Source organism: Brassica napus, chromosome A2 (genome assembly GCF_020379485.1).
Source record: "Brassica napus cultivar Da-Ae chromosome A2, Da-Ae, whole genome shotgun sequence".
In the NCBI taxonomy this organism is placed as follows: Eukaryota; Viridiplantae; Streptophyta; class Magnoliopsida; order Brassicales; family Brassicaceae; genus Brassica; species Brassica napus.
This window is the reverse complement of record NC_063435.1, coordinates 22,622,520-22,644,461: the sequence shown is the minus strand read 5'-3', so window position 1 is coordinate 22,644,461 and position 21,942 is coordinate 22,622,520. Positions and strand designations below refer to the sequence as shown.

The 21,942-nt window shown below is 36.5% G+C and overlaps 6 protein-coding genes across 18 annotated transcripts; 3 read left to right on the top strand and 3 right to left on the bottom strand.

Annotated features, from left to right (window-relative positions):
* Nucleotides 1-75: 75 nt before the first annotated feature.
* LOC106400989 (cytochrome b561 and DOMON domain-containing protein At5g47530) lies at nt 76-1,785 on the bottom strand. Its single transcript, XM_013841407.3, has 3 exons — nt 1,093-1,785; nt 596-850; nt 76-519 (listed from the first exon to the last, which is right to left on the bottom strand). The coding sequence occupies exons 1-3, from the start codon at nt 1,717-1,719 to the stop codon at nt 217-219; spliced, it is 1,185 nt and encodes a 394-aa protein (XP_013696861.2). The 5' UTR covers nt 1,720-1,785; the 3' UTR covers nt 76-216.
* Nucleotides 1,786-3,351: 1,566 nt separating this feature from the next.
* Nucleotides 3,352-5,582, top strand: LOC106400972 (ras-related protein RABA5a-like). Of its 2 annotated transcripts, none has more exons than XM_013841389.3 (5): nt 3,352-3,548; nt 4,183-4,266; nt 4,340-4,423; nt 4,537-4,947; nt 5,031-5,582. In XM_013841389.3, exons 4-5 carry the CDS (start codon nt 4,608-4,610, stop codon nt 5,354-5,356), a joined length of 666 nt encoding a protein of 221 aa, XP_013696843.2. In that variant the 5' UTR covers nt 3,352-3,548; nt 4,183-4,266; nt 4,340-4,423; nt 4,537-4,607; the 3' UTR covers nt 5,357-5,582. The 2 variants fall into 2 exon arrangements, with proteins under 2 accessions (XP_013696843.2, XP_013696851.2); XM_013841397.3 differs by having other exon boundaries at nt 3,385-3,548; nt 4,226-4,266.
* Nucleotides 5,583-10,418: 4,836 nt separating this feature from the next.
* LOC106400938 (probable pectinesterase 68) lies at nt 10,419-12,371 on the top strand. 2 transcript variants are annotated; one of them, XM_048758408.1, is made up of 5 exons: nt 10,419-10,845; nt 10,970-11,159; nt 11,274-11,480; nt 11,693-11,931; nt 11,995-12,357. In XM_048758408.1, exons 1-5 carry the CDS (start codon nt 10,550-10,552, stop codon nt 12,095-12,097), a joined length of 1,035 nt encoding a protein of 344 aa, XP_048614365.1. In that variant the 5' UTR covers nt 10,419-10,549; the 3' UTR covers nt 12,098-12,357. The 2 variants fall into 2 exon arrangements, with proteins under 2 accessions (XP_048614365.1, XP_013696800.2); XM_013841346.3 differs by having other exon boundaries at nt 10,421-10,845; nt 12,011-12,371.
* Nucleotides 12,372-12,677: 306 nt separating this feature from the next.
* On the bottom strand, nt 12,678-14,922 carry LOC106400891 (WAT1-related protein At5g47470-like). Its single transcript, XM_022704274.2, has 8 exons — nt 14,749-14,922; nt 14,428-14,651; nt 14,275-14,340; nt 14,060-14,176; nt 13,763-13,985; nt 13,535-13,699; nt 13,304-13,455; nt 12,678-13,220 (listed from the first exon to the last, which is right to left on the bottom strand). The coding sequence occupies exons 1-8, from the start codon at nt 14,752-14,754 to the stop codon at nt 13,094-13,096; spliced, it is 1,080 nt and encodes a 359-aa protein (XP_022559995.2). The 5' UTR covers nt 14,755-14,922; the 3' UTR covers nt 12,678-13,093.
* A 69-nt stretch (nt 14,923-14,991) lies between these two features.
* On the top strand, nt 14,992-16,908 carry LOC106400878 (putative pentatricopeptide repeat-containing protein At5g47460). Its single transcript, XM_013841278.3, has one exon. It carries the CDS (start codon nt 15,022-15,024, stop codon nt 16,783-16,785), a length of 1,764 nt encoding a protein of 587 aa, XP_013696732.2. The 5' UTR covers nt 14,992-15,021; the 3' UTR covers nt 16,786-16,908.
* Nucleotides 16,862-18,572, bottom strand: LOC106400899 (protein NONRESPONDING TO OXYLIPINS 2, mitochondrial). Of its 11 annotated transcripts, none has more exons than XR_007323867.1 (5): nt 18,322-18,572; nt 18,073-18,248; nt 17,538-17,585; nt 17,259-17,317; nt 16,862-17,037 (listed from the first exon to the last, which is right to left on the bottom strand). XR_007323867.1 is itself a non-coding variant. In XM_048758432.1 (4 exons), exons 1-3 carry the CDS (start codon nt 18,483-18,485, stop codon nt 17,578-17,580), a joined length of 291 nt encoding a protein of 96 aa, XP_048614389.1. In that variant the 5' UTR covers nt 18,486-18,572; the 3' UTR covers nt 16,862-17,037; nt 17,538-17,577. The 11 variants fall into 11 exon arrangements, 4 of the variants coding, with proteins under 4 accessions (XP_048614389.1, XP_048614384.1, XP_048614371.1 ...); XR_007323862.1 differs by having other exon boundaries at nt 17,259-17,302; XR_007323873.1 differs by having other exon boundaries at nt 18,130-18,248.
* Between the last annotated feature and the right edge of the window lie 3,370 nt (nt 18,573-21,942).

Sequence of the window (21,942 nt, the reverse complement as noted above, 5' to 3'; positions counted from 1 at the left end):
TTCATATGTACACATCGTGAAGGTGTAAGAGAGCAGCAAGAGGCAATGCTTCAAGAGCCGTTCAACTTCAACAACTATTAAACATCAAATATATTACTTTAATCTAGGAATACAATACATATAGAAATCCCAAAATCAAACCAAAACTAACCAACTCAAAGCTGATAAATAACCAGAAAATTTCACTCCCTACTCTATAATACACCAACGACTTCTCTAAGCATACTGAGATCGACCACCGTTTCCAAGCTGAGACGTCTTGGAAGATTCCTCTGCTTTCCCTCTTTTTATGACTACATACCAAGTAAACCCTTCGAGCACAGCCGCGACTAAGCCTAGGGTTACTATTATAGCTGTGTAAGCGTTTCTCCACTGCTTCTCCGGGCTCAAGATGTCTAACCCTTTGAAAACGTTCACCACCGCGAGGACGATCACGGTATAGCCAACGCTGTGGTGGTAGATGTTCCAGTAGAGTCTGTACTTGTGCTCTGGCTTGGGTCTTAGAAACATAGCAAACACCTAACGTGCACCACAAGCAACTGAGTTAATGCAACGTTTCGATGATAGTTTATAAACAGTTTTAATCAAAACCTACCTGAACTGTTGCGAGGCAGAAGAGAGCGATCCCGATGGCACGGTGAGTGCTGAACTGAATCCCTTCTGACTCGCTGCCAAGTTTGATACCTGTAGCCCAACCGGCAACACCAATGATATAAGCAGAAGCTTGGCAGGTAACATGAAGATAGAACCAAGCAGGGCCTGCTGATTTCGAGACTCTCAAGTATCTAGCAATGATTGCTCCTATTGGCATCATTATTCCCCAGCTCACTGCGTTCAGTATCCCATGTATCTGCAATCATTATCAGAAACTAAACTCAGTTGTTTCAAACAGGAAGAAACATGGCAGGTTCTAAGATTCATGGGGCTTAAAACAATTAATATATATTTATATTTTTTAATTATTTAACGGTTGAATGATAAATACATATTAAACATTAATATTTTGAGACCATAAGCGAATGTTTCATCTCGCTATGTCCAGAACCGGTTCTGGACGTCTAGCAAGAAAAGAAACTGAAATGATGAACTCACGTTGCGTTTTTTAAGCTTGGAATCTCCTGCTCCTCCTCCTGGGGTGGAAGCAGATGTACCGGAGATGAGATTCAAAGTGGAAACAGAGCGGATGTTATTGCCGGAAGTTGGATGAGGCAGGAGACTGTTCCCAGAAAGAGAGCCATCTTGCCACACAATATTAATGTTTCCACCGTTTGTAAGTGGAAGACTCAGAGTTGCGAAGACAATCATCTCGTTGTTTTGGTAAGTGGCTGATAGCATAGAGACGTTGAAGCTCAGATCACCTTCTTGGAGACTCGTCTGGTAGCTGTCGATAGGTGAAGTGTAAGCCCTAACTGTGCCGTCTGATATCGGATATGCTACAATGGCCTGAGCTCCAACCATGCCGGTGGATGATGGGTTCACGGCCCATGCCACCCATTTCCCGGGGGAGAGGTTTGTGTGGCGATAAGCGACTTGGAGACTGCCGGAAGAGGAATCATAAGTGTAGTGGAGGAAGGAGTCAAGAACAGGGAGGTCGTTACAGGACTCAAAGAGACTGTTGCTGGAGAACTGGTAGTTGGAACATGTTTGAGCCAAGGAGGATTCTGTGATGATGAAGATGAAAACAGAGAGACAGAGGAGGAGAGTTGAAGATTTGGCCATGGATACTAGTAAAGAAAAGAATGAGATGAGTATGGGTTAAGGGGAAGAGAGAAGAAGGAGATTAAGTAAGAAAAGAAAATGGGACAAGTAGGGTTAGGTTTGTTAGTTAATCTGTCTAATAAAGAATCTTTACTTCTCTTTCATCACACATTCACATTGACATGTTTCTTTCCTTACTTTAATAGTTGAGTATCTATGTTTTATTTTCTTGTTCATCTATCATTTGCGAGTTTGACCTATATTGTAACCTACACACTATAGAAACATTGTAAATGAAGTTATTCATTTCCAGGTTTGACGTGTATTGTTTGCCTTCATAGCTTCAAGTCTTTAACCCTCTTAAGTAAATACCAAGAAATATGGTATAATGTGGAAAAATGACAGTATAATAAATCAAGTAAATAAATGTTTGGTGGTGGAAAAAATGAATGGGTCCTCTTCACGTAAAAACAAAAGGTTCCGCTTGCTTCACCAACTTTGTTACGAATTCATCTCTCGTGTTTTCCCCTTTGTTCTCCACAATTCCTTTGATCGGTATGCATTTTAACATTTCTTTATTTAGTTAGGTATAAGCAGATACCTTCTGTTTTTAACAATTTAATAATAATAAATCTACTTATATAAACCTTATAAATTCAGAGACCGAAACTAATATTTATGTTCCAACCGTTGCTATATGATAAATTATGAACACACAAAAATATGAAGGTTCGTGTATAGATTAATATAGGGTTTGTGGCGCAATAAAGATCAAAACATATCCAACTAGTAAAGTTGTGGATGTGCCCTAATTTAATTTAAGCATATGTTTTATTGTTGTAATTTAATTCAAACATCCACCAATCTTCTTTATGAGTTTTGACTGGGCTAGCTAAAAACCGAGTTTGTGAGAGATCCAATGAAAGTGGTTTGGTTGGGTTAGCTGGTTAGGGTTTAGGTTTTATATTTGTGTCGCGACCAAAATCTCAACTGCTAATCACGTGCATGTGGTGGAGTCGTTGATTGTAAATTTGTAATCAAACAATATATAATGCCTTCCCCGGCCAATGCTCCAATGACTACCCGTCACATGTCTCCATTAAGTTTGTGGGTGTTGTTACGCTCAAGTTGAGCTAAAGACTTATAAAGGCTTAGCTGACATGATATGGGTTGTCCAAAAATAATCCCAAAAAGGGACTCCAATTAAGTGCATAGTCTTTATAGAGCTACATACCATACCACTATAAAATTTAAAATAACAAGTGATTACGAATGAAATTAAAATACCATCAAACGAATAACACATAAAATACAAAATAAAAATATTCATGGGAAGATTAAGCATTTGAAAAATGGTAAAAAAAATCAATTTCTACGAAACAAATAACCCCTACTTATATGTAAAACCAGAACCGAATTTGGGTATAACTATGAAATATTGACATTGACCTCCAGAATTTATGATTTTTTTTACGCAAATGTTTATTGCTCCAAAAGTCTCATATCTAGTCCTGTGTAAAACTATCTAAAGATGGTAAATTTAAAACGACGGTAAGAAAGACACGTAGGGCATATGATAAAATATGTAAAATGGGCTCATCAAAGGCCCAAAATGTAATTTCTTCTCAGCCCATTTATTTTGGTTACCGAAATAGAAACTTTCAGTGTTCGGTCTCTGACTGCCTTATTGCAACAAGTCTCTTTTGATTTCATAGCAGAAGCGTTGAATCCCTGCGTTTTCTTCCCCGGATCGACTCCACTCTGGGGATCGGATCTCACTTCGTTTCTCATCTCTGGATCCCATCTCTTCATCCACCCAATTTCTTAAAACCGTTGTTGTTTCCACAAAGGTAATTTTGTTGTCTTCCACACTTGTGATTATCTCTGCATATCTTGTTCTTTTGTTCCATTACGTTAAATGGGTCTGCAAAAGTTCTGAATTTGCGACGATCAGCGTCTTCTCTCTTGTGTGTGTGTATGTTGGTCTTACATTTTGACCGGAATGTCTTGTGACATGCTATGTTTGTCTGAAAAGAAACCCTCAAAAAGTCTCTCTTGACATTGGTTCTTACTTGGGTTTAGTTTCATTTTTTTGTGTGTATTGGTGTCTATAATTCTCTTTGTTAATATATTTTTTTTTTCTGAAAAATGTGGCATACCTTCACTTTATCATTCCGTATCTGAAGATTCATTACCTGCAACAATCATTCACTAGTTCATTCTTTAAGTGTGAACCTTAGGACAAGACTGCTTTGATTTCCATCAGTGTGTTAACTGCACTTTGTGTGATCAACTGATGAGTAGTGTTGGCTGCTTAGGGCCCGCTCTTGTCTCTTCTTTTTTGATAGAGAGAATATTTTATCTTGCTTTCTTATTGGAGGCTTTTTCATGCCTGGTGAATAGTTACTATCCACCGACTTTTAACTTTTATATATTCTCAGGGTGATCTCACCACTAAAGTTGGCTTTACTTGTTGTTTTATAGGCGTACACACGCTACTTATCTTGTATAGTAATTTCTACTGTAGGAGGTTGTAATAAAGGGTCAGATCCATCTTTCTCAGATGAGGTAACTGCTTCCTGCTTTACTTTTTGATTCAGAATACTGAAACTTTATGTACTAAATCATTTGCTTGTGATAGGTTTTCTTAGGCGGTGGAAGAGCTTAAAATTTAGTCAACTTTGCAGCTCCACAGAACCTTCTAGGAAGCTACCTCACTAGACAGGTGCTTTTAAAAATATTCTATTTTGCATCTGCTACTGTTAACTCTTAGATCTCAAATGTTTTCCTGTTTGTGAAGTTACCTATTGCCAACTCTACTTATTCTTGACTTTGTAGACGGGCTAAAAGCTAGTGGTAAAGTTATGCTTCTGTAGAAGGGAGGTATTGTAGCAATAACAAGGAAGGAGATGGCTTTCTATTCTGAGGACAACAAGAGTGAAGACTACCTCTTTAAGATTGTTCTAATAGGTGACTCTGCAGTCGGGAAATCAAACTTGCTCGCAAGATTTGCTAGGGATGAGTTCTATCCCAACTCAAAGTCGACCATTGGAGTGGAGTTTCAGACGAAGAAGATTGTTATCAACGGAAAGGAGATCAAAGCTCAGATATGGGACACGGCAGGTCAAGAACGCTTCAGGGCAGTCACTTCTGCGTATTACAGAGGTGCAGTTGGAGCTCTTCTTGTTTACGACATCAGCAGAGTGCAGACTTTTCAAAGCATTGGTAGATGGCTCAACGAGCTCCACAGTAAGACACATCACATTCACACACACAAGAAAACTCCATTTTCTTTATTATCTTTTACTAAATGATGAGCACTGTTGATGCAGCGCACTCTGATATGAACGTTGTGACGATCCTGGTGGGGAACAAGTCGGATCTTAAGGACATAAGAGAAGTTCCAACATCAGAAGGGAAGGCGTTGGCGGAAGCGCAGGGACTCTTCTTTATGGAGACATCGGCTCTGGATTCGTCAAACGTGGCGGCTGCGTTCGAGACTGTTGTGAAGGAGATATACAACATACTGAGCAGGAAAGTGATGAGCTCACAGGAGCTGAACAAGCAAGATCCTGCCTCTCTTAGCAATGGCAAGAAAGTTGTGATTCCATCAGAGGGGGAGTCCAAGACAGGTGGAGGTGGGTGTTGTTCTAGGTGATGATAGCAACTGATATTGTAGAAAGCTTTAAAAAAGGAAGATTAGTTTTCTCATCTGTTTGATTGTGTTTCTTTGTCCATGGTACCTGCCATGAATGTTGAAAAATTGAGCTGTCTTGTGGTGTGGAAGTGTTTAGGTGTAGCAAGAGATCTGTAAATTTTCAACTGCAGAAGCTTTATGTAAACTCACACTCCTATCTATAAAGTTTTTCCACTTTCTTGTTGTTCAACTTGTGTAATGATCATATGATGAACTCATGATGATGATGATGATGGTTAGTCTTCTGTTATTGTCACTTATGGATGAATAACATAAACAAGGATTGAAACTTTACTATATAAAAATCTTCTTTTATACACTAAATGAATATAAAAATAGTAAGATGCATGAGTATTGTTATTCTTCCAATGAAGCATTTGTCATAGGGAAGAGGATCAAATCCAGCTGTAGACTTAGATTCATAAAAAAAAAATCAATATGAGAGAGATGAAGTTGCGGTTGCAGAGGTCACACGTGCAGTTGCATGTGAGACAGATTGGCTCCACACATGATTTGCATTTATCATCGTAGTACGGATTGTCTTGCGCTCTAAACCGTTTAGCATTTGGCTATAGGTTGTATCGGTTTGATTCGGTTTAGAGGTCTCAATGATCTCCGCATGTCCATTCAAGGTCTGAATGAAGAAAGAGAGACTATTAAACCTTAGGCATATACTAATACAAGTGAAACTGTAGATGAAGCTCAAAAGATGTGAGGCATTAACTTTCACAGGTCTCTCCTATTTACCCTTGTTGTTTCACGGAGTGACACCTCCAACATTTCAACTTTCTGCAGAGACCAACCACACTAATCAGGAAAAGGATTCTAAGATTCATGAAACCCCAAATAAATATCTACTGAAATGATTTATAACTGTAAGTAGCAATTCTCCGAGACTTTGTCCATAGTATGTCCCTCAGAACCAGCATCTCCCATTGTGCAAGTCTCCAGTATCTAAATTAGTCCCTTTTGAGTGGAAATGAACTGTGTTTACTTGATGAAAAATCAATGGTACTGGCATAAACATCAATGTTTGGATCATTCCAGGGTCCATCACTGAAAAGCCACCCTTCACTATCTGAACAGATGCAATTTCCTCCAAGAAATGTTGGTAAGTTGCTGTTTTGTGAAATCAAACACAAACAATGCTGAGACTCCAAAGCTAAAACCTCATATCAGAAACATATCATTTCACAGGTTTTAGCATTGAAACAAATCAAAAAGTTGGCTACACCTTGGATCTATTGCTTCAAGTAGCTCTCCAAGGTAGTTAGGTCCTAGCACTTGGAACATACATAACTTATCTATGGTACCATCACCATTGTGTCTAAACCAAAAGAAAAAAATGAAATAAAATAGAAGGAATCAAGTGGCATATCGTTACCTGACTAATGTTCGAGCATCAAGAAGAGGCGATGCAAATTCTATAGCCCAAACCCAAAATCAGGGTCACAAGCATTGTTCATGAAGCTGCTAATGAAATCTGAAAATCCATACCTACCCCAGGGTAATAGTTGGTGTCTATCTTCTATGATCTTGATGATTTTGAGAAGTTTTACATTCCCTTTCCAAGAGCAACAAATCAGCCACAAACACTATAACATTTCATCAGCAAGAAAAGCCTAAAATATGCAAACATTATTATTTTAACCTGTTTTGATTGCTCATGTGCGACCATATTTGTTTGAACCGAACCGAGAACTGTCGATAAACTAGTAAAAAGAAGAGACGAGAACTCGTCGGTGGGTCGAGACAAAAGCGTTTATTATATCAGAGAATTATTCGGTCGAGTTATAAAAGAGGAAAGAAACGGTGGAAAGTAAGCCGGCGAAAGCTGGTTCGCCGGGAGTTACAGGTCGGCAAAAGAAAGATGTAAAACCCTAATTTCTAGCCGAAAGTAAGCGTGTAGTGATTTGCGGATCCCCTTCCTGTTGCTTCTTGCTTTCCTTATATAGGCGATCGATCGATAACCTAATTTGCCTTCACTTGATGGGCCTTTCGTCGGTTGGCCCGAGTTATCGGACCGCTGCTTCGAGTCGTCGAGTCGACTGCTTTCAGTCGCTCGTTTGATCGACTATAAATAGTTTTGAGTCGAGCCAATCGGTCGCTCGCGAGCCAGCGAACCGGGTCTCTTCCACACGGTTATGGGTCATGACAACTATCATGTGGCCTTTTGGGAGGGTCAGGTCCATACCCAACAATATTTATGTGATAAATCTTGCTCCAACAAGACCATCCCTATTCTCTCCGTGTATATTGGCCTACTTTATATCAAATATTGAAAATCCGGAAGATGTTCGGTATTACCCATGAGAAGTGTATTATTTATCTTTGTGCTTTGCGGGTTATTGAACAAGGACAGTGGCGGAGGTATAGGGGGAAGAGGGCAGCTGCCCCATATGAATTATTGAAATCAAATTTATTTTCATTGATTTTTCGAAACTTTTATGATTTAAAGTGTTAAAATCCCTTATATTGTCTCTTATGATTTTAAGTTCAAATTTTATATTGTCCTAGTGAACCATTTGTCTGGCTCCGCCAGCAAGTGCATCGACTATTGTTTATTGTTTGAGTTGTGTTATTCGTCAAAATAATCAAAGTGCATCGAGTTTTCAGCACAATCAGATATGTGTATATGAGTATATCTTTGACACTCGCCTCTGTTTCTTGCATCTGTAACCACGATCACTGGCTGTGTTTTCAGAGAGTTCAAAGTTTCTGAAAAGTTATGACTTTATCAAATATATAGCTGCGGTGAAGTACAGATGAAGGAAACAAAAGTACCGAGAACCGAATTCTTAATTAATTTCTTTTCAGAAGAAAAGGAAAACAGAAACAAAAGCTATACTGAGTAATTGGTTGGTTTCTCTTGCCGGGGGAAAAGTTTGGCCTTTTGGCTGTTTTCCGTTTCTCTCTTGTGTCGTTACGTGGGAAAGTCGTTTAGTTTGTTTTTGTTAGACATTGGGCTTACTATAAACAGTGAAAAGATGAAGAAGATGGGCCTCCTTTCATTTTCATTTTTAATAAAAATATTATTTAAACAATAATTTCCTCATGATGAGCATTTGTGAACTACAAAGTATATATATCCTCTTTAGCCTTTTTTTTATATGGCAAAGTAAACAAACAGTCAAGAAATTGAATTATTAGATTTATGATATTATCTTTATAAAGACAAATAATTTCGTACAGCATAGACAGAAGGTGAGAATAAGCTTGGGTCCCATTAAGCCACCATGAAAGATTCCAAAACAAATATCCTTTCAAAGTTTGCGGCAGCTCATCAAATTTTAAGCAAAAAAAAAAAAAAGAGTTTGCGGCACCTTCACAAGATGTAGAGCTATGGGTAAACTGCAGAGCAGATATCCAACTTTTAAAAGGAAAATCAGTAATTCATGTTGTTTGTTTGGAACATTATTTTTTTCTGAATTTGATGAACGTTTAGACTAATTAGATGTACAATGTATGGTTTTTAATATCAGGTAGCTAGCAATATAATAACTTTTGGTTATTTAATTATTTATTATTAAATAATTTATACAGTTTTGAAAGTTTTATAATTACTACATTTAAACATGTATAATGAAAATTGATTTGGGTAAGCCCCGCTTATGTATATATAACATAGTAAAACAGATATTCACATCTTCCGGTCCTGAAACGATAGGTGATATAACTGAAACATATACCATTCAATCTAACAGTATTTGTTTCGAATGCCGTTTAAACATCATTTGGTTGTTTCGTAAAGCTTATGGTTATCCAAAAATAAGTTTTATCTAAAATTACAATTAACTATGAACCGAATCAGGAATCAAAGAGACTAAGAAGTTGATTAGCTGTACATATAGATGCTTTGGACAACTAAAATTTAGTTTAGAATCATACTTAGAGCATCAGCACTGGTAGTTTTTATCCAAAACTCTCAAAAATATTATTATATATGTATAATAACTATTTTATTTATTTTTGTTTTTATGAACTAATCAAAATGAAATAATGAGGAGAGACGTATTCTTAAAACATGAAAACATGTTCTTAAATGAGAGCATGTTCTAAACTTTTTATTTCCTCTTTACTTTATTTTTTTCTCTTAGTATTTTCTTTGAGAGTTTTAGGAAAGAGCTTCCTATTGCTAATGCTCTTATAATCTCTAAAAAATCTACAGCAAGAAATATCACTAAATATAAAATGTGGATGTAGAGAGTTTTATATTCTCAGCAAAAAAGTCCTTTTCAAATTTACAGCAAAATGATCTACCGCAAAAAAAAAAACACTATAGTTTAAATTCTACAACAAAATAGCTACAGTTTTTTAGCAAAAAAAAAAAAAAAAAAAAAAAAAAAAAAATAGCTACAGTTCATACATTCCCTAATTTATACATGCATGGTCCCAATATCGGATATTACAAAGAAGGTTTGGAACAGTCCCCAACGTTCAGAAAATTTATAGGAGTGATAGGTTGTAGAGTTGTAGTCGATTGATGATGGATGAGTAGTACTTTTCAAAAGGGATGTGGGACCAAAATGGCTTCACGTGACTCTTATAAGCAGCAGTGTATCCGCACTATCATAAATTCACGTATGAGCGAGAGAGAGAGAGTGGGTTCCTCATGTTAAATTGTGGCTAGCTAATCAAGCCTGCTCCAAACAATATTATCTTGATTATGGGCATTCAAACATAATTACTATATATGGCAGCCACAGACTATGAAATAAACAATTAATTACTGTTAATATTACAAATCATGGGCTCCTGTTATCATATTACAATACACATAGATATACCATTGGTCGAATCTAAAATGAGACAAACCCTAAATTCAAAACCTCAAATATTTAGCCAAACACTTGATTCCAAATACAAAATAGCGAGGTAACACGAAAATATAGGCAGGCTACTTTTAAAATAAAATAAAATAAGGACTCAATTTCTTGATTTAAACAGTAAAAGCTAATACATGTGAAGACAAAACAAACTTATAGACTCTTGTGTTCTTCGCCAATGGTGGCTTCATTCCACCACATAGATATGACCGTTGAGACTCAAAAACATATAAGGACCACTTTATAATTAGTACATGTATAAAGCCCATAGATCGTCCTTATCGCAATTTGCTTAGTCCGACCATTTTCGTTCTCACCACACTCTAATATGGCGCCGCAACTCAGATCTTTTACTTGTTCCCTTAGTTATCTCCTTTCAGTTTCTCTTTTATTCTTTATATTCCACTGCTTATGCTTTCGTTTTTCATTTGTTGCAGCTTGTTCAAACTCCACCGAAGAACAACACCATCCCCACCGGAAATGGGTGGGTCCCTCAGGTCACAAAGTCATCACCGTCTCACTTAACGGACACGCTCAGTTTCGCTCCGTACAAGGTGCTGTGGACTCCATACCAAAGAACAATAACATGAGTATTGTTATCAAGATTGCTCCTGGATATTACCGGTATTTATAATCCCACTTTTTCAGCTAATTCTTGATTAATTTGTTTCTTTTCTGTTTTGCTTCATGCACACATGCAAATTAGGGTTGAAATTTAATTAACTTTTTCGTATGTACATTTTTACAGAGAGAAAGTGGTGGTTCCAGCTACAAAACCGTACATAACGTTTAAAGGAGCGGGTCGAGACGTGACGGTTATAGAGTGGCACGATCGTGCCTCCGACCGTGGTCCTGATGGTCAACAATTACGTACTTATCAAACTGCTTCCGTCACAGTCTACGCTAATCATTTCTCAGCTAGAAACATCAGCTTCACGGTACTACTTCTAATGCAAAAACATACAACTTTGAAGATATGAGTCGTAGTACTTTTCCCTTGTTAAAAAAATGTATCTTTAATTTTTCGTTCATTTTTTTCAAATACTGTGAAGAATACTGCGCCGGCGCCAATGCCGGGAATGCAAGGGTGGCAGGCGGTGGCTTTTAGGATCTCTGGCGATAAAGCTTACTTTTCTGGCTGCGGATTCTACGGTGCTCAAGACACTTTATGCGACGATGCTGGACGTCATTACTTCAAGGAGTGTTACATTGAAGGCTCTATCGACTTTATTTTCGGTAACGGCCGGTCCATGTATAAAGTAAGCACACAAAAACTGAATATATTTGTTATGGCGTGCATTACAAATTATTAGAAATAAAATGGTAATTCTTATTTTACTCTAAACTCACGACACAAATTTATGGTTTTTACCATATATTTTTTACTACAAATTACGTAATTATTATATAGCAACTCAACTGTAAATTCAACTTTAATATTACATGTAACCATGTGTTACTGTTGGTGTAGGATTGTGAGTTGCATTCGATAGCCTCGAGGTTCGGGTCGATAGCGGCGCACGGTAGGACATGCCCGGAGGAGAAAACGGGTTTCACGTTCGTCGGTTGTCGGGTTACGGGGACGGGTCCTTTATACGTGGGCCGCGCCATGGGCCAATATTCACGGATCGTTTATGCGTACACCTACTTCGACGCTCTTGTTGCTCATGGTGGCTGGGACGATTGGGATCATAAATCCAATAAAAGCAAGTACGTAATATTTTGATTACTTATATGTAAGTAAAAATTAAACGTGATTTTGAGTTAATCCAGAAATCTCGAAAATCAGGACGGCTTTTTTCGGAGTGTACAATTGCTATGGGCCAGGAGCAGCAGCGACGACAGGCGTATCATGGGCCAGAGCTTTGGACTATGAGTCCGCTCATCCTTTTATAGCAAAGAGCTTTGTCAATGGGAGACATTGGATCGCTCCTCGAGATGCTTAAGCCAACTTCATATGTTTGTCACTACACTACACGTTTTCCTTCTCCTTAGCTTAGTTACATTCTTTTATTAATTTCATTATTGTGATTTATTCGTAATACATGTCCGAGATTCTTGTCAAAATGTGTGAACTTATTATATTTATAAAGAAAACATGTGGCTGATATTTTACCAAAAAAAAAGGTGGCTGATCTGATATATTAGCATAAAATGTTGGAGTGCAATCAATTTGGAAACGAAGAATAAAAGAGAAAGTAGTGTAGCAAAGACATAACGCTTCATCTATACAGACAAACAATCTAAAAAGGACAGAGTAACAAACAATAGTGCAACATAACGTTTTGCAAATCCTCTCTTCACATACAAAAACTAAAATAATGAATATAAAATACATGGAAAATTAATCAGTTTTGACCTTGTTATATATTTGCCAACTTTCCTTTTCATAACGTTTTTATCATTTGAACCCCTCCCCCCTCCCCCAAAACGCAACAAAGAAAAGAAAAAAGAATTCAAATCTTTTTGTTTTTTTGTATGTTCGTCCTCTGATGAAACAGTTAGGTCTTCTTTGTGTTATCTTGTGTTAACCGGTGATATGTCTAACTAAACCTCTAATTATATCTTAGATTTGGTTTATTCAAAATGATATTTATGATATTTTGTGGACTCTTCTGGTATGACTTATGAAATAATATAATACTAACACAATATAAAAACACAAACTTGTTTTGTTATTCGATAATGATTTGTGACTTCATCCATCATCTTCTATCAATGCCCTGCGAAACCAAATATAAAACGGGAAAATATATATACTTCTATGTTCAGCGTAAAATGTTGACTAGAAATATATACAATATCTGATCTTTTGTATAAAAACTGAAATGATAGGGGGAAAATGTAAATAATATTGAAAAGATGATCAGATTCAAGACAATAGAGGCTTCTTAGGGTCATACTCACTCTCAAAACTATCAATCTGTGAGAATCCTTCTTTGCCTTTAGCCCACAACACAAGGTACAGTCCTATAAACATCAACGCCATCCCTCCCACACTGCATTCTCTTGTGTTAATATCTAATCAAATCAAATAAAAAAATGAATTATTATCTACACTAAGAGGTTGTATCAAAGCTACCTTCCAATTCTAACGGGTTCTCCTAATGTAACAACGGAGAAGCCAACCGAAATAACGGTAGCGATAGGACTAAACATTGATACCATAACCGGTCCACGCTTCTTCATCGCCCATCCATTGAAACTAACACATGCTCCACTCACCATCCCTCCCTGCCAATTTCAAAAAAAGGTTAATAAAATACAAAACCAGTCAACTATGCAAATGAAAAAGATGTTTTTTTGAACTTACCAGAAGAGAAAAACCAACGAGGTTACTGATGCTAATTAATGATCTTGTAACTACTTTAGTGTTCGGGTTTTGTAATAACTGTAACATTGTTGTAATCACCACTCCTATCAATGACGTTGTCGCACTTAACGATATTGGTGCTGGAAACTCTGCTAATGTCGATGCCTGTAAATAACCGAACTATTAGAAACTAAACCAAACCGGTTATGACGTAACCGGTTTGCTTACCTGAAGAACGACGTTGGAGGATAAGATAAAGACAGCTCCGAGAAGGTACATGCATCCCACGACTCTATCACGATCAAACACGAATATTGAAGCATTATCTTTTTCATCTTGTATGATCGAAGCGCTGTGCATTAAGCTCATTGTTAAAGCGCCGAATACGCACAACAACGTCCCTAAGATCTTCAGTTTGCTGTACAGACATTTCATATCCATCTTCTCTAACCTATCAAAAAAGTACAAAACAGAGAATGTCAGAACTTCGTTGACCGTGTTGAAAATGGGGTTTAGAGATTTCACCTAACCATCCAAGCGATGAAAAATATGAGACCAGGAGCGAGATTAGGCATCGCTGTGGCCATTGCTGGTGATGTCAACCTGATTCCTTCCAGAAACAGAGTTTGGAACAGAGTAACCCTGTTTATTTTTATTACATAGAAAATATGTTATATATAAATTTCAACAAAGTTTTCTACTTGTTAACAAAAAATAGGAATGGAGGATATGATAATTACCCTGCAAAGGAGATCAAAACTAGTTTACCAATCAGCCTCGGGCTGAGCTCATCTGGCCATTGCTTCCTTTAGAACAACAAGACAAAAACATTTACTATCTGAAACAAAAACAGAAATTGTGTTTTTGGGCATGTCAAGAAGTTAACAGGAGACCTTTCGAAGAGAACGGCAAAAGGGGAGAGGATTAGGAAAGTGGCAAAGGTAGAGAAGATGACAATGGTCAAAGGACCGAGACCGAGTGACATCAAATAACTCATGAGCAAAGAGTTGCCTGCGTATACAAATTGTACCATTACTAATCCTCCTATAATCACCACTTCTTCTATCATCTCCTTCTTCATCATAGAAATCGACTGATAAAGTTTTACGGAAAAAAACTGCATCACAAGAAATCCATTATAAGCACAATGTGTTCAGATCATATTGCAATAGATAATAAGTTAAAGAACAAACTAATTATACACTCTCATTCACCTTCATTTTCAGAAAAATATCTCTGAAATCAACATTTTCTTCCTATCTTTCTCTCTCTCTCATTTACTTTCTCATTATATTCCTCAAGACATTGCTTCTGTAAGAAAGCAGACCCTCCATTGTTATTCCGTCTATATTTGCTACTTTCCAAATAACTTTTATGTCTATTTTTAGCCCCTTTTTATCACAACCTTCAATCTTCCCTATAAGATTTGGAGTTTGGTTATATATTGATGCAACATGGGCCCCATGTGTTTAAGAAGGTAAAATCAAATGCTTAGATTTTTGTCGCATAAAGTTACAGTTTTTCTTACATCTCGTGTCTACTCCACAAGTAGCCATGTTGGTTCCGCTGCTTCTTCGAACTCATGGACTGCCGTCGTATCTTCTCTGGCTCAGTCCGGTGGTACCGGCGCGTTACACGCTGCTGTCGAGTTGCTCAACCACGGCGACAAGCCAGATGATGCTTCTTCTGCGCTGGTTCACTTGCTCCGCGTTTCAGGAAACCATGGCTACGTTTCTTTGTGCCGGCAGCTTCACGGGTACATCGTGAAACATGGGTTTGTCTCAGAAACGCGTCTTTCCAACTCCCTGATGCGATTTTACAAGACGAGTGACTCGCTGGGAGATGCTCACAAACTGTTCGATGAAATGCCTGAACCAGATGTCATCTCTTGGAACTCGTTGGTTTCTGGTTACGTTCAATCCGGAAGGTTGCAGGAAGGACTCTGTTTGTTCCTCGACCTCGAGAGATCTGATGTTTTCCCTAACGAATTCTCTTTTACAGCCGCTTTAGCTGCTTGTGCACGGCTGAAAATCTCGCGGCTCGGTGCCTGTATCCACTCGAAGATTGTGAAAGTCGGCATGGAGAAAGGCAATGTTGTGGTGGGTAATTGTCTGATCGACATGTATGGCAAGTGTGGTTACATGGATGATGCAGTGTTAGTGTTTCAACACATGGAAGAAAAAGACACTGTTTCTTGGAATGCTATCGTTGCTTCCTGCTCAAGGAACCGTAAGCTCGAGCTGGGACTTTGGTTTTTCCATCAGATGCCAAATCCAGACACTGTAACATACAACGAGCTCATAGACGCTTTTGTCAAGTGTGGAGATTTCAACAGTGCTTTTCAGATTCTGTCGTGTATGCCAAACCCTAATTCATCTTCATGGAACACAATATTGACAGGGTATGTCAACAGTGAGCAATCAAGAGAAGCTACTCAGTTTTTCACCAAAATGCACTCGTCCGGGGTCAGATTCGACGAGTACAGCTTGTCAATAGTTCTGGCAGTCATTGCTGTTCTCGCTGTGGTTCCATGGGGAAGTCTCATCCATTCTTGTGGTCTCAAGCTTGGTCTAGACTCTAGAGTTGTTGTCGCGAGTGCTCTGATAGATATGTATTCTAAATGCGGAATGTTGAAGCAAGCTGAGCTGATGTTTTGGACGATGCCTAGAAAGAACCTGATTGCTTGGAATGCTATGATCTATGGTTACGCTCGTAATGGCGATTCAACCGAGGCTATCAACCTCTTCCACCAGTTGAAACAAGAAAGATTCTTAAAACCTGATGGAATCACATTCTTGAATCTCTTAGCTGTGTGTTCTCATTGTGAAGTTCCAATGGAGCTCACGCTTGGCTACTTTGAGATGATGGTTAACGAGTATGGGATCAAACCACGTGTAGAGCATTGTTGTTCCCTTATCAGAGCTATGGCGCAGAGAGGAGATATTTGGCAGGCGAAGAAGGTGGTTCAAGAATTCGGTTTTGGGTTTGATGGTGTAGCTTGGAGGGCGTTGCTTGGTGCTTGCAGTGCTGGAAAGGATCTGAAAGCGGCAAAAGCTGTGGCCGCTAAGATGGTTGTGTTAGGGGACGTTGATGAAGATGAGTACGTATATATAGTGATGTCGAATCTGTATGCTTACCATGAGATATGGAGAGAGGTTAGTCAAATTAGGAAGATTATGAGAGAGAAGGGGGTGGAGAAAGAAGTTGGCTCTAGCTGGATTCAAGAGCAAAATGTTGCAATACAACTCTAGTATTTTTTGAGTTTTGAGCTTTTGGTTACGTAAACACAATGTTAAACTAGTTATGGAATCAAACATGGCTAGAAACTGAGGAGAAATAGTATTACATAATTTTATTCATGAATTTTAAAACAAGAGTTTAGCCACACAAAAATATCAACTTATTGTGTCTCTAACTTTTAGAGAAGAAGCTTGCCTCCCTTGATAGTAATGTAATGCTCTTCATGAATGTATCAAGTCACCTTGGGACTGAAAGACCCATCTCTACACAAGTAAAACAGAAAGAGAAATAACGATTAGGGCAGAAACAGAAGACTTGGTCTTTTTTATAACGAAGAGAGAAAAAGGCAGATGCTTTCCACTTAACGATTCTATGGTAAGTCTTTACAACGTGAATCAGATAAAACAGAACAGTAGCCAAGCAATCTCATCTAAAACAGCTTCCTAAATGTAATTATCACCAAAGCATTGACGACAAGACCCACCTTTAAAAACAAGTGCAAATAGTCTCACGTGCCATCGATTCCATCTGGGACAAAGAGAACTTATACAAATTACTACAGTAGTGTTGCCACTCTTATACACACACACATCATGAATTAATTTTCCTAAAATTGCATTTCATATACAGAGAAAAGCAAGAAACACAAAGCCAATCTGACACGTTTAAAAAGTTACCCTCTTCAAAGGTTTGCATTCCTAAAGGCTAAAACTTGTCTTCTAACATTTTATCTGGATTACTAGAACTAAGAAAAGGTTCGTACTTGATAAAGATGCAAGGATCCCACATGGTAACGGTGAAAATTATGTGCCTGCATGAATTAAGTACTCATAATTAGACAGACACAATGGCACTCAATCTTACAACTAGTTGTTAAGACTTAAGAGTCAATCTTCCTACTTGTGAAGAGTCAAACAGTAAATCTATCAACACTAGATTTTGCAACAATTTCGCCAAGCAAGAAAAGTCATAAAGCCAAGAGTTGACGCAGAAAGGGAATAAACATAAAGTAATCACTAACAGAGCCTTGCAACACTTCACATAACAGATCAAAAAAATTTATCTATTAAGTATGATCGATCATTTGCAATCTAGTATTCTCACATGTAAGGATCTTAGGAAGATATGATCCGTTTCTAAGTCTAACTACTAAGGTAAAACTGCTGTGTAGCAATGAAAAATGTGCAAAGTATCAAGCTTTAAGGTCACATAAGCAAACAATTTCTACAGCGAGTATTACAGATTATAAGGACACAAAGAAAGGAAGGATCAAATGTAGATAAAGGGAAGCAACTCACAAGCAAAATAAGCAGGAAAAGAGTATCAAAGGTCGGGAGAGGTGCAGCAGAGAGTACCCTGAGAGAGAGCTCGGCTGTTTCTTGAAGTCACGCTAAGGCACGACGTCAGCCTAGCAGCCGCCACCGTGCTGTGAAGCGGCAAAAGCGACTGAGCACAACCAAGCTCCGATGGACACCTAACGAAATGGAAGCAGATTCATTGAATTTGTAAAACGGAGCGTGTCTAATTGATTTTGATAATGAGCAGACCTGGAGAAGGAGAATCGGGGAGAAGCGGCGGGTTTAGACGGGATTCGAAACCCGGCGGACGAAGATCCGGGGCCGATTGGAGATTTGTGGAGAGAAGATCTGATGGCGGATCTGAGAGAGGAGACGGAGGATCTGTTGATGAATCTGTTGCAAGCAGAAGCCATTTTGTAAATGAAAGCCGGGAAAGTGAGTTTCGATCGTCTTCTTCCTCCTAGAGAGAGATTTACAGGGTTTAGGGTTTGAGAGATTTATTAACATTAATGGGCTTAACCCCAAGCCCATTTACTTAAAGGGGGAAAAAGTCTACTTCGACCTAACAATTTTCTACAGAGTTTCGTACGATAATTACTAAGGAATTTTTTTAATCTAACTTATATTTAAAAATAAATTTTATTAAATATTATAGATTTTACTATTTTCTTAATAATATTTAGGGACAATTTGCTCTATATTCATAACAGAGGAAAAATTAAGAATATAGCCATGCTACAGTTTTTCTTGGGAGATGAGAAAATTTGCACACAAATATGACTAAAATCTCCTTTTAAGCGCGTGCGCGTGATGTTGACACTCCAAAACTAAATTTGTCATACTATACTACATACCATATAGTATCGTCACACAGAAAAGTTAAATAGTTGCGAGGTTGAGTTTGATCTATTTAGTAGTTGTACTATACATGATTATGACATAGTATAGTACTATAAGCAAAGTAATGTATAGAAAAAAAAACAAAAGTGGTGGACATGCAAGATAAATAAACAACCTATACTAAACAATAGTGTAATTTCCTATCATCTGCTGCACTAGTCAAGTCAAGCAAAACAAAAACACGCAATCTATGGAACACAATAAGGCCAACACACGCACATGATAGTTTCATATATTATGTGACGATACTATACATAATTACGACATAGTATAATAGTATAATCAAGTAGCGTGTAAAAAGAAGGAGGGAGGGAGGGAGTGGGAGGAAGGGAGGGAGAGAGAAGGAGGGAGGGAGGGAGGAACTGGGAAAGTAGTTGTAAAACTACCTTTCTATTCTATATTTATTATATAGAATAGAACATAACAAAATATTGCATTCTAATTTGAACTGATAATTTTTCAAATGTGATGGATGTAAGAATACATAAGAATTGAATCACCAGATCATTAATCACTTGAATGTTTCTCTAATATAAAAAACCTAACAAAAACACTTTGAAAAAGAAATTATGTTGTATTCTATGATTCCTACTAAAATAGAATAGTATATTGTAATAGTAACTGTTTATCTTCTTCAAAAAATTTCATTTCTCTGGCAATTAAAGTTAGACGAACAGTTTGATAATCAACCTTCTGTATCGATCATTGCTGCATTCTAGTTACACGAACAAAACCACCGCCGAGCTCGAGCTCCGTTTACCACCATTCTTGGAGCTGTCGTCATTTCTACTTTTTCTTAGCGATGTTTTCTCATTATTTCATTCTTAAGATGAGTATATATGATGTGCATACGGTTCAGTTTCATTTGTAATTCTTACAAAAACGAGTTAAAAAAAAATCATTTATCTAATAAAACACACGCGCAGGATAGTTTTGTCATTAATACATAATATATAGAGAATACTATAGCCATCAACTTGTTATGGGTATAGACTCAATATTTTTTCTGTTATGTACATGGTCCCTAATTTCCCTAATATTTAATATAGATTTGATATATATTAAATAAATTTGTACAAAACTAATAAAAATGATATAAAATTATATTATTATCAAAATTTAACCTAAACAATATTTATAAAATTTGTAGATATATAAGAAACTAATGATCTTACGATTAAATATTTAAATTTTTAAAAAAATTGGAGAAATTTTTGAAAAATTTAGCAATACAAATTATATAATTATACAAAAATAATAATATTTCGAAATTTGAAATGTTATATATAAATATATTTATTTTATATATGATGTATGAGATATTACCATATTTAAAAAAAGTTTACCAAAAAGAAATATCAATATTGAATGTAATATATGAATTATTACCATATTCTAATAAGTTTGTCAAAAATATAAATCAACATTAAATGAAATTATTCATGTCATATTTTTCTGAAAGACATGTCATCAATTTCAGTAGCCATATCATATTTGTTTTGTTAAATTGATTGTAGAAAGGACATGTGGCAAAATCACTTCACAAATATATTCTAGAGGATTACGATCCGAACTTGCTTACAATTCAGAAAACTACACAAATTTTCTAGAAAACGCTTAAATCTACTTAACTGTAATTAAAAAAAAAATTAGTAACTAAGATTCGGCTGGCTAAACATGACATGTCACTATTAATCAATTTAGTGTTGAACTATGACCGAGTGGAAGTCATATTTAGCACGGATCACTTGTTCGGTTTAATAGAAATTGTTAGAACTGAAATATGTATTTTTCGCGAAGATAATGAAGTTTTGGCTAATGTTATCCATCCAATAATGTTTTTCACAGAATGCTACTCCCTTTGTTTGAAATTATATAATATTTTGATTGAATGTATAAAAATAAAATATACTCTTCCGTCTCTGAATAAGTGTCACTTTGACATTTTTCACACAGATTAAGAAAGTCACGAAAATATATGTAAGTTGTTATTAATTATACCCCTCTAACAAATAGTATTTGAGAGAAATAAAATTATTTATAAAATCAATGCAGTTATCAATTAATTTTTAGCTAAAAGTACGTATAGTTTGCATTCGAATTGTAAAATGACACTTTTTGTGTAACAAGAAAAAATGTTAGAATTACACTTATTATGACACAGAGAAAGTATGTATTTTCCTAAAATATCATTAAAAATATGAATTAAAACTAATTCAACAAATCATTTAAAAAAATTATAAAATATCACTGATCAGATAGTTTTTAATAAAACTAAAATTACTATAAAATATCAAAACATCATGCATTTCATGAAACATTAAAAACTCTTTGCAACATCATATGTTGTGGAACTGATTAATCACCTTTCAAAATTCAACTTCATCTAATTATTGAATATTCAAGTTAATTAAACTATAAACACAAAGAAAAATAATCTCGCCATCATCGTGGAGGACCTTTTTTACAATTCAGTATATATTTATTGAGGCTAACAAAATTAACCTTCATGATCTAATCATGTAAAGTTAAATGCATGCATTATTCTGTCAAGTGTTAGTTTTGTGAGTACAATATAATAAAAGTCATAATCACTTGTTAAAACTCAAATTTCGGTTTTATATTTATAATACAAACTGACCAGTTCCAATAAACACAACAAAGGTATTGGTTAATTGACTTATAAATTATAGTCCCTATACATTAGCATCTTCCAACTTATCTAATCCAATATAAAATTAAAAAAAAACAAATGGCAAATAGAATAAGACCATGATTATCAATTTATCATTATTGGTGTGACACAACATTTATTTATAAGCAGAATATCAAAATGTCAGCAGAAGATTCTTATCCTAACACTTTATTAAATACCACCATAGTTGTCACTAATTAATCAAGTTTAACATTTGCTGCTACCTTCAATTAATCAAATAAGAGGCGGTTTGGACGGCATGCAATAATGCTCAG

What these genes read in the sequence shown, in the direction of transcription:
- LOC106400989 (XM_013841407.3), bottom strand. Translation starts at nt 1,719, where the DNA reads ATGGCCAAATCTTCAACTCTCCTCCTCTGTCTCTCTGTTTTCATCTTC. An exon ending in CCAAGCTTAAAAAACGCAAC is followed by an intron (nt 851 to 1,092) that starts GTGAGTTCATCA and finishes TAATGATTGCAG; the next exon opens with ATACATGGGATACTGAACGC. An exon ending in TCTGCCTCGCAACAGTTCAG is followed by an intron (nt 520 to 595) that starts GTAGGTTTTGAT and finishes GGTGCACGTTAG; the next exon opens with GTGTTTGCTATGTTTCTAAG.
- LOC106400972 (XM_013841389.3), top strand. Translation starts at nt 4,608, where the DNA reads ATGGCTTTCTATTCTGAGGACAACAAGAGTGAAGACTACCTCTTTAAG. An exon ending in ATGGCTCAACGAGCTCCACA is followed by an intron (nt 4,948 to 5,030) that starts GTAAGACACATC and finishes CTGTTGATGCAG; the next exon opens with CGCACTCTGATATGAACGTT.
- LOC106400938 (XM_013841346.3), top strand. Translation starts at nt 10,550, where the DNA reads ATGGCGCCGCAACTCAGATCTTTTACTTGTTCCCTTAGTTATCTCCTT. An exon ending in ATTGCTCCTGGATATTACCG is followed by an intron (nt 10,846 to 10,969) that starts GTATTTATAATC and finishes ACATTTTTACAG; the next exon opens with AGAGAAAGTGGTGGTTCCAG. An exon ending in ACGGCCGGTCCATGTATAAA is followed by an intron (nt 11,481 to 11,692) that starts GTAAGCACACAA and finishes CTGTTGGTGTAG; the next exon opens with GATTGTGAGTTGCATTCGAT.
- LOC106400891 (XM_022704274.2), bottom strand. An exon ending in GTTTTGATCTCCTTTGCAGG is followed by an intron (nt 14,177 to 14,274) that starts GTAATTATCATA and finishes AAAAATAAACAG; the next exon opens with GGTTACTCTGTTCCAAACTC. An exon ending in CCTCCAACGTCGTTCTTCAG is followed by an intron (nt 13,700 to 13,762) that starts GTAAGCAAACCG and finishes GGTTATTTACAG; the next exon opens with GCATCGACATTAGCAGAGTT.
- LOC106400878 (XM_013841278.3), top strand. Translation starts at nt 15,022, where the DNA reads ATGCTTAGATTTTTGTCGCATAAAGTTACAGTTTTTCTTACATCTCGT.
- LOC106400899 (XM_048758414.1), bottom strand. Translation starts at nt 18,485, where the DNA reads ATGGCTTCTGCTTGCAACAGATTCATCAACAGATCCTCCGTCTCCTCT. An exon ending in CCCCGATTCTCCTTCTCCAG is followed by an intron (nt 18,249 to 18,321) that starts GTCTGCTCATTA and finishes CCATTTCGTTAG; the next exon opens with GTGTCCATCGGAGCTTGGTT.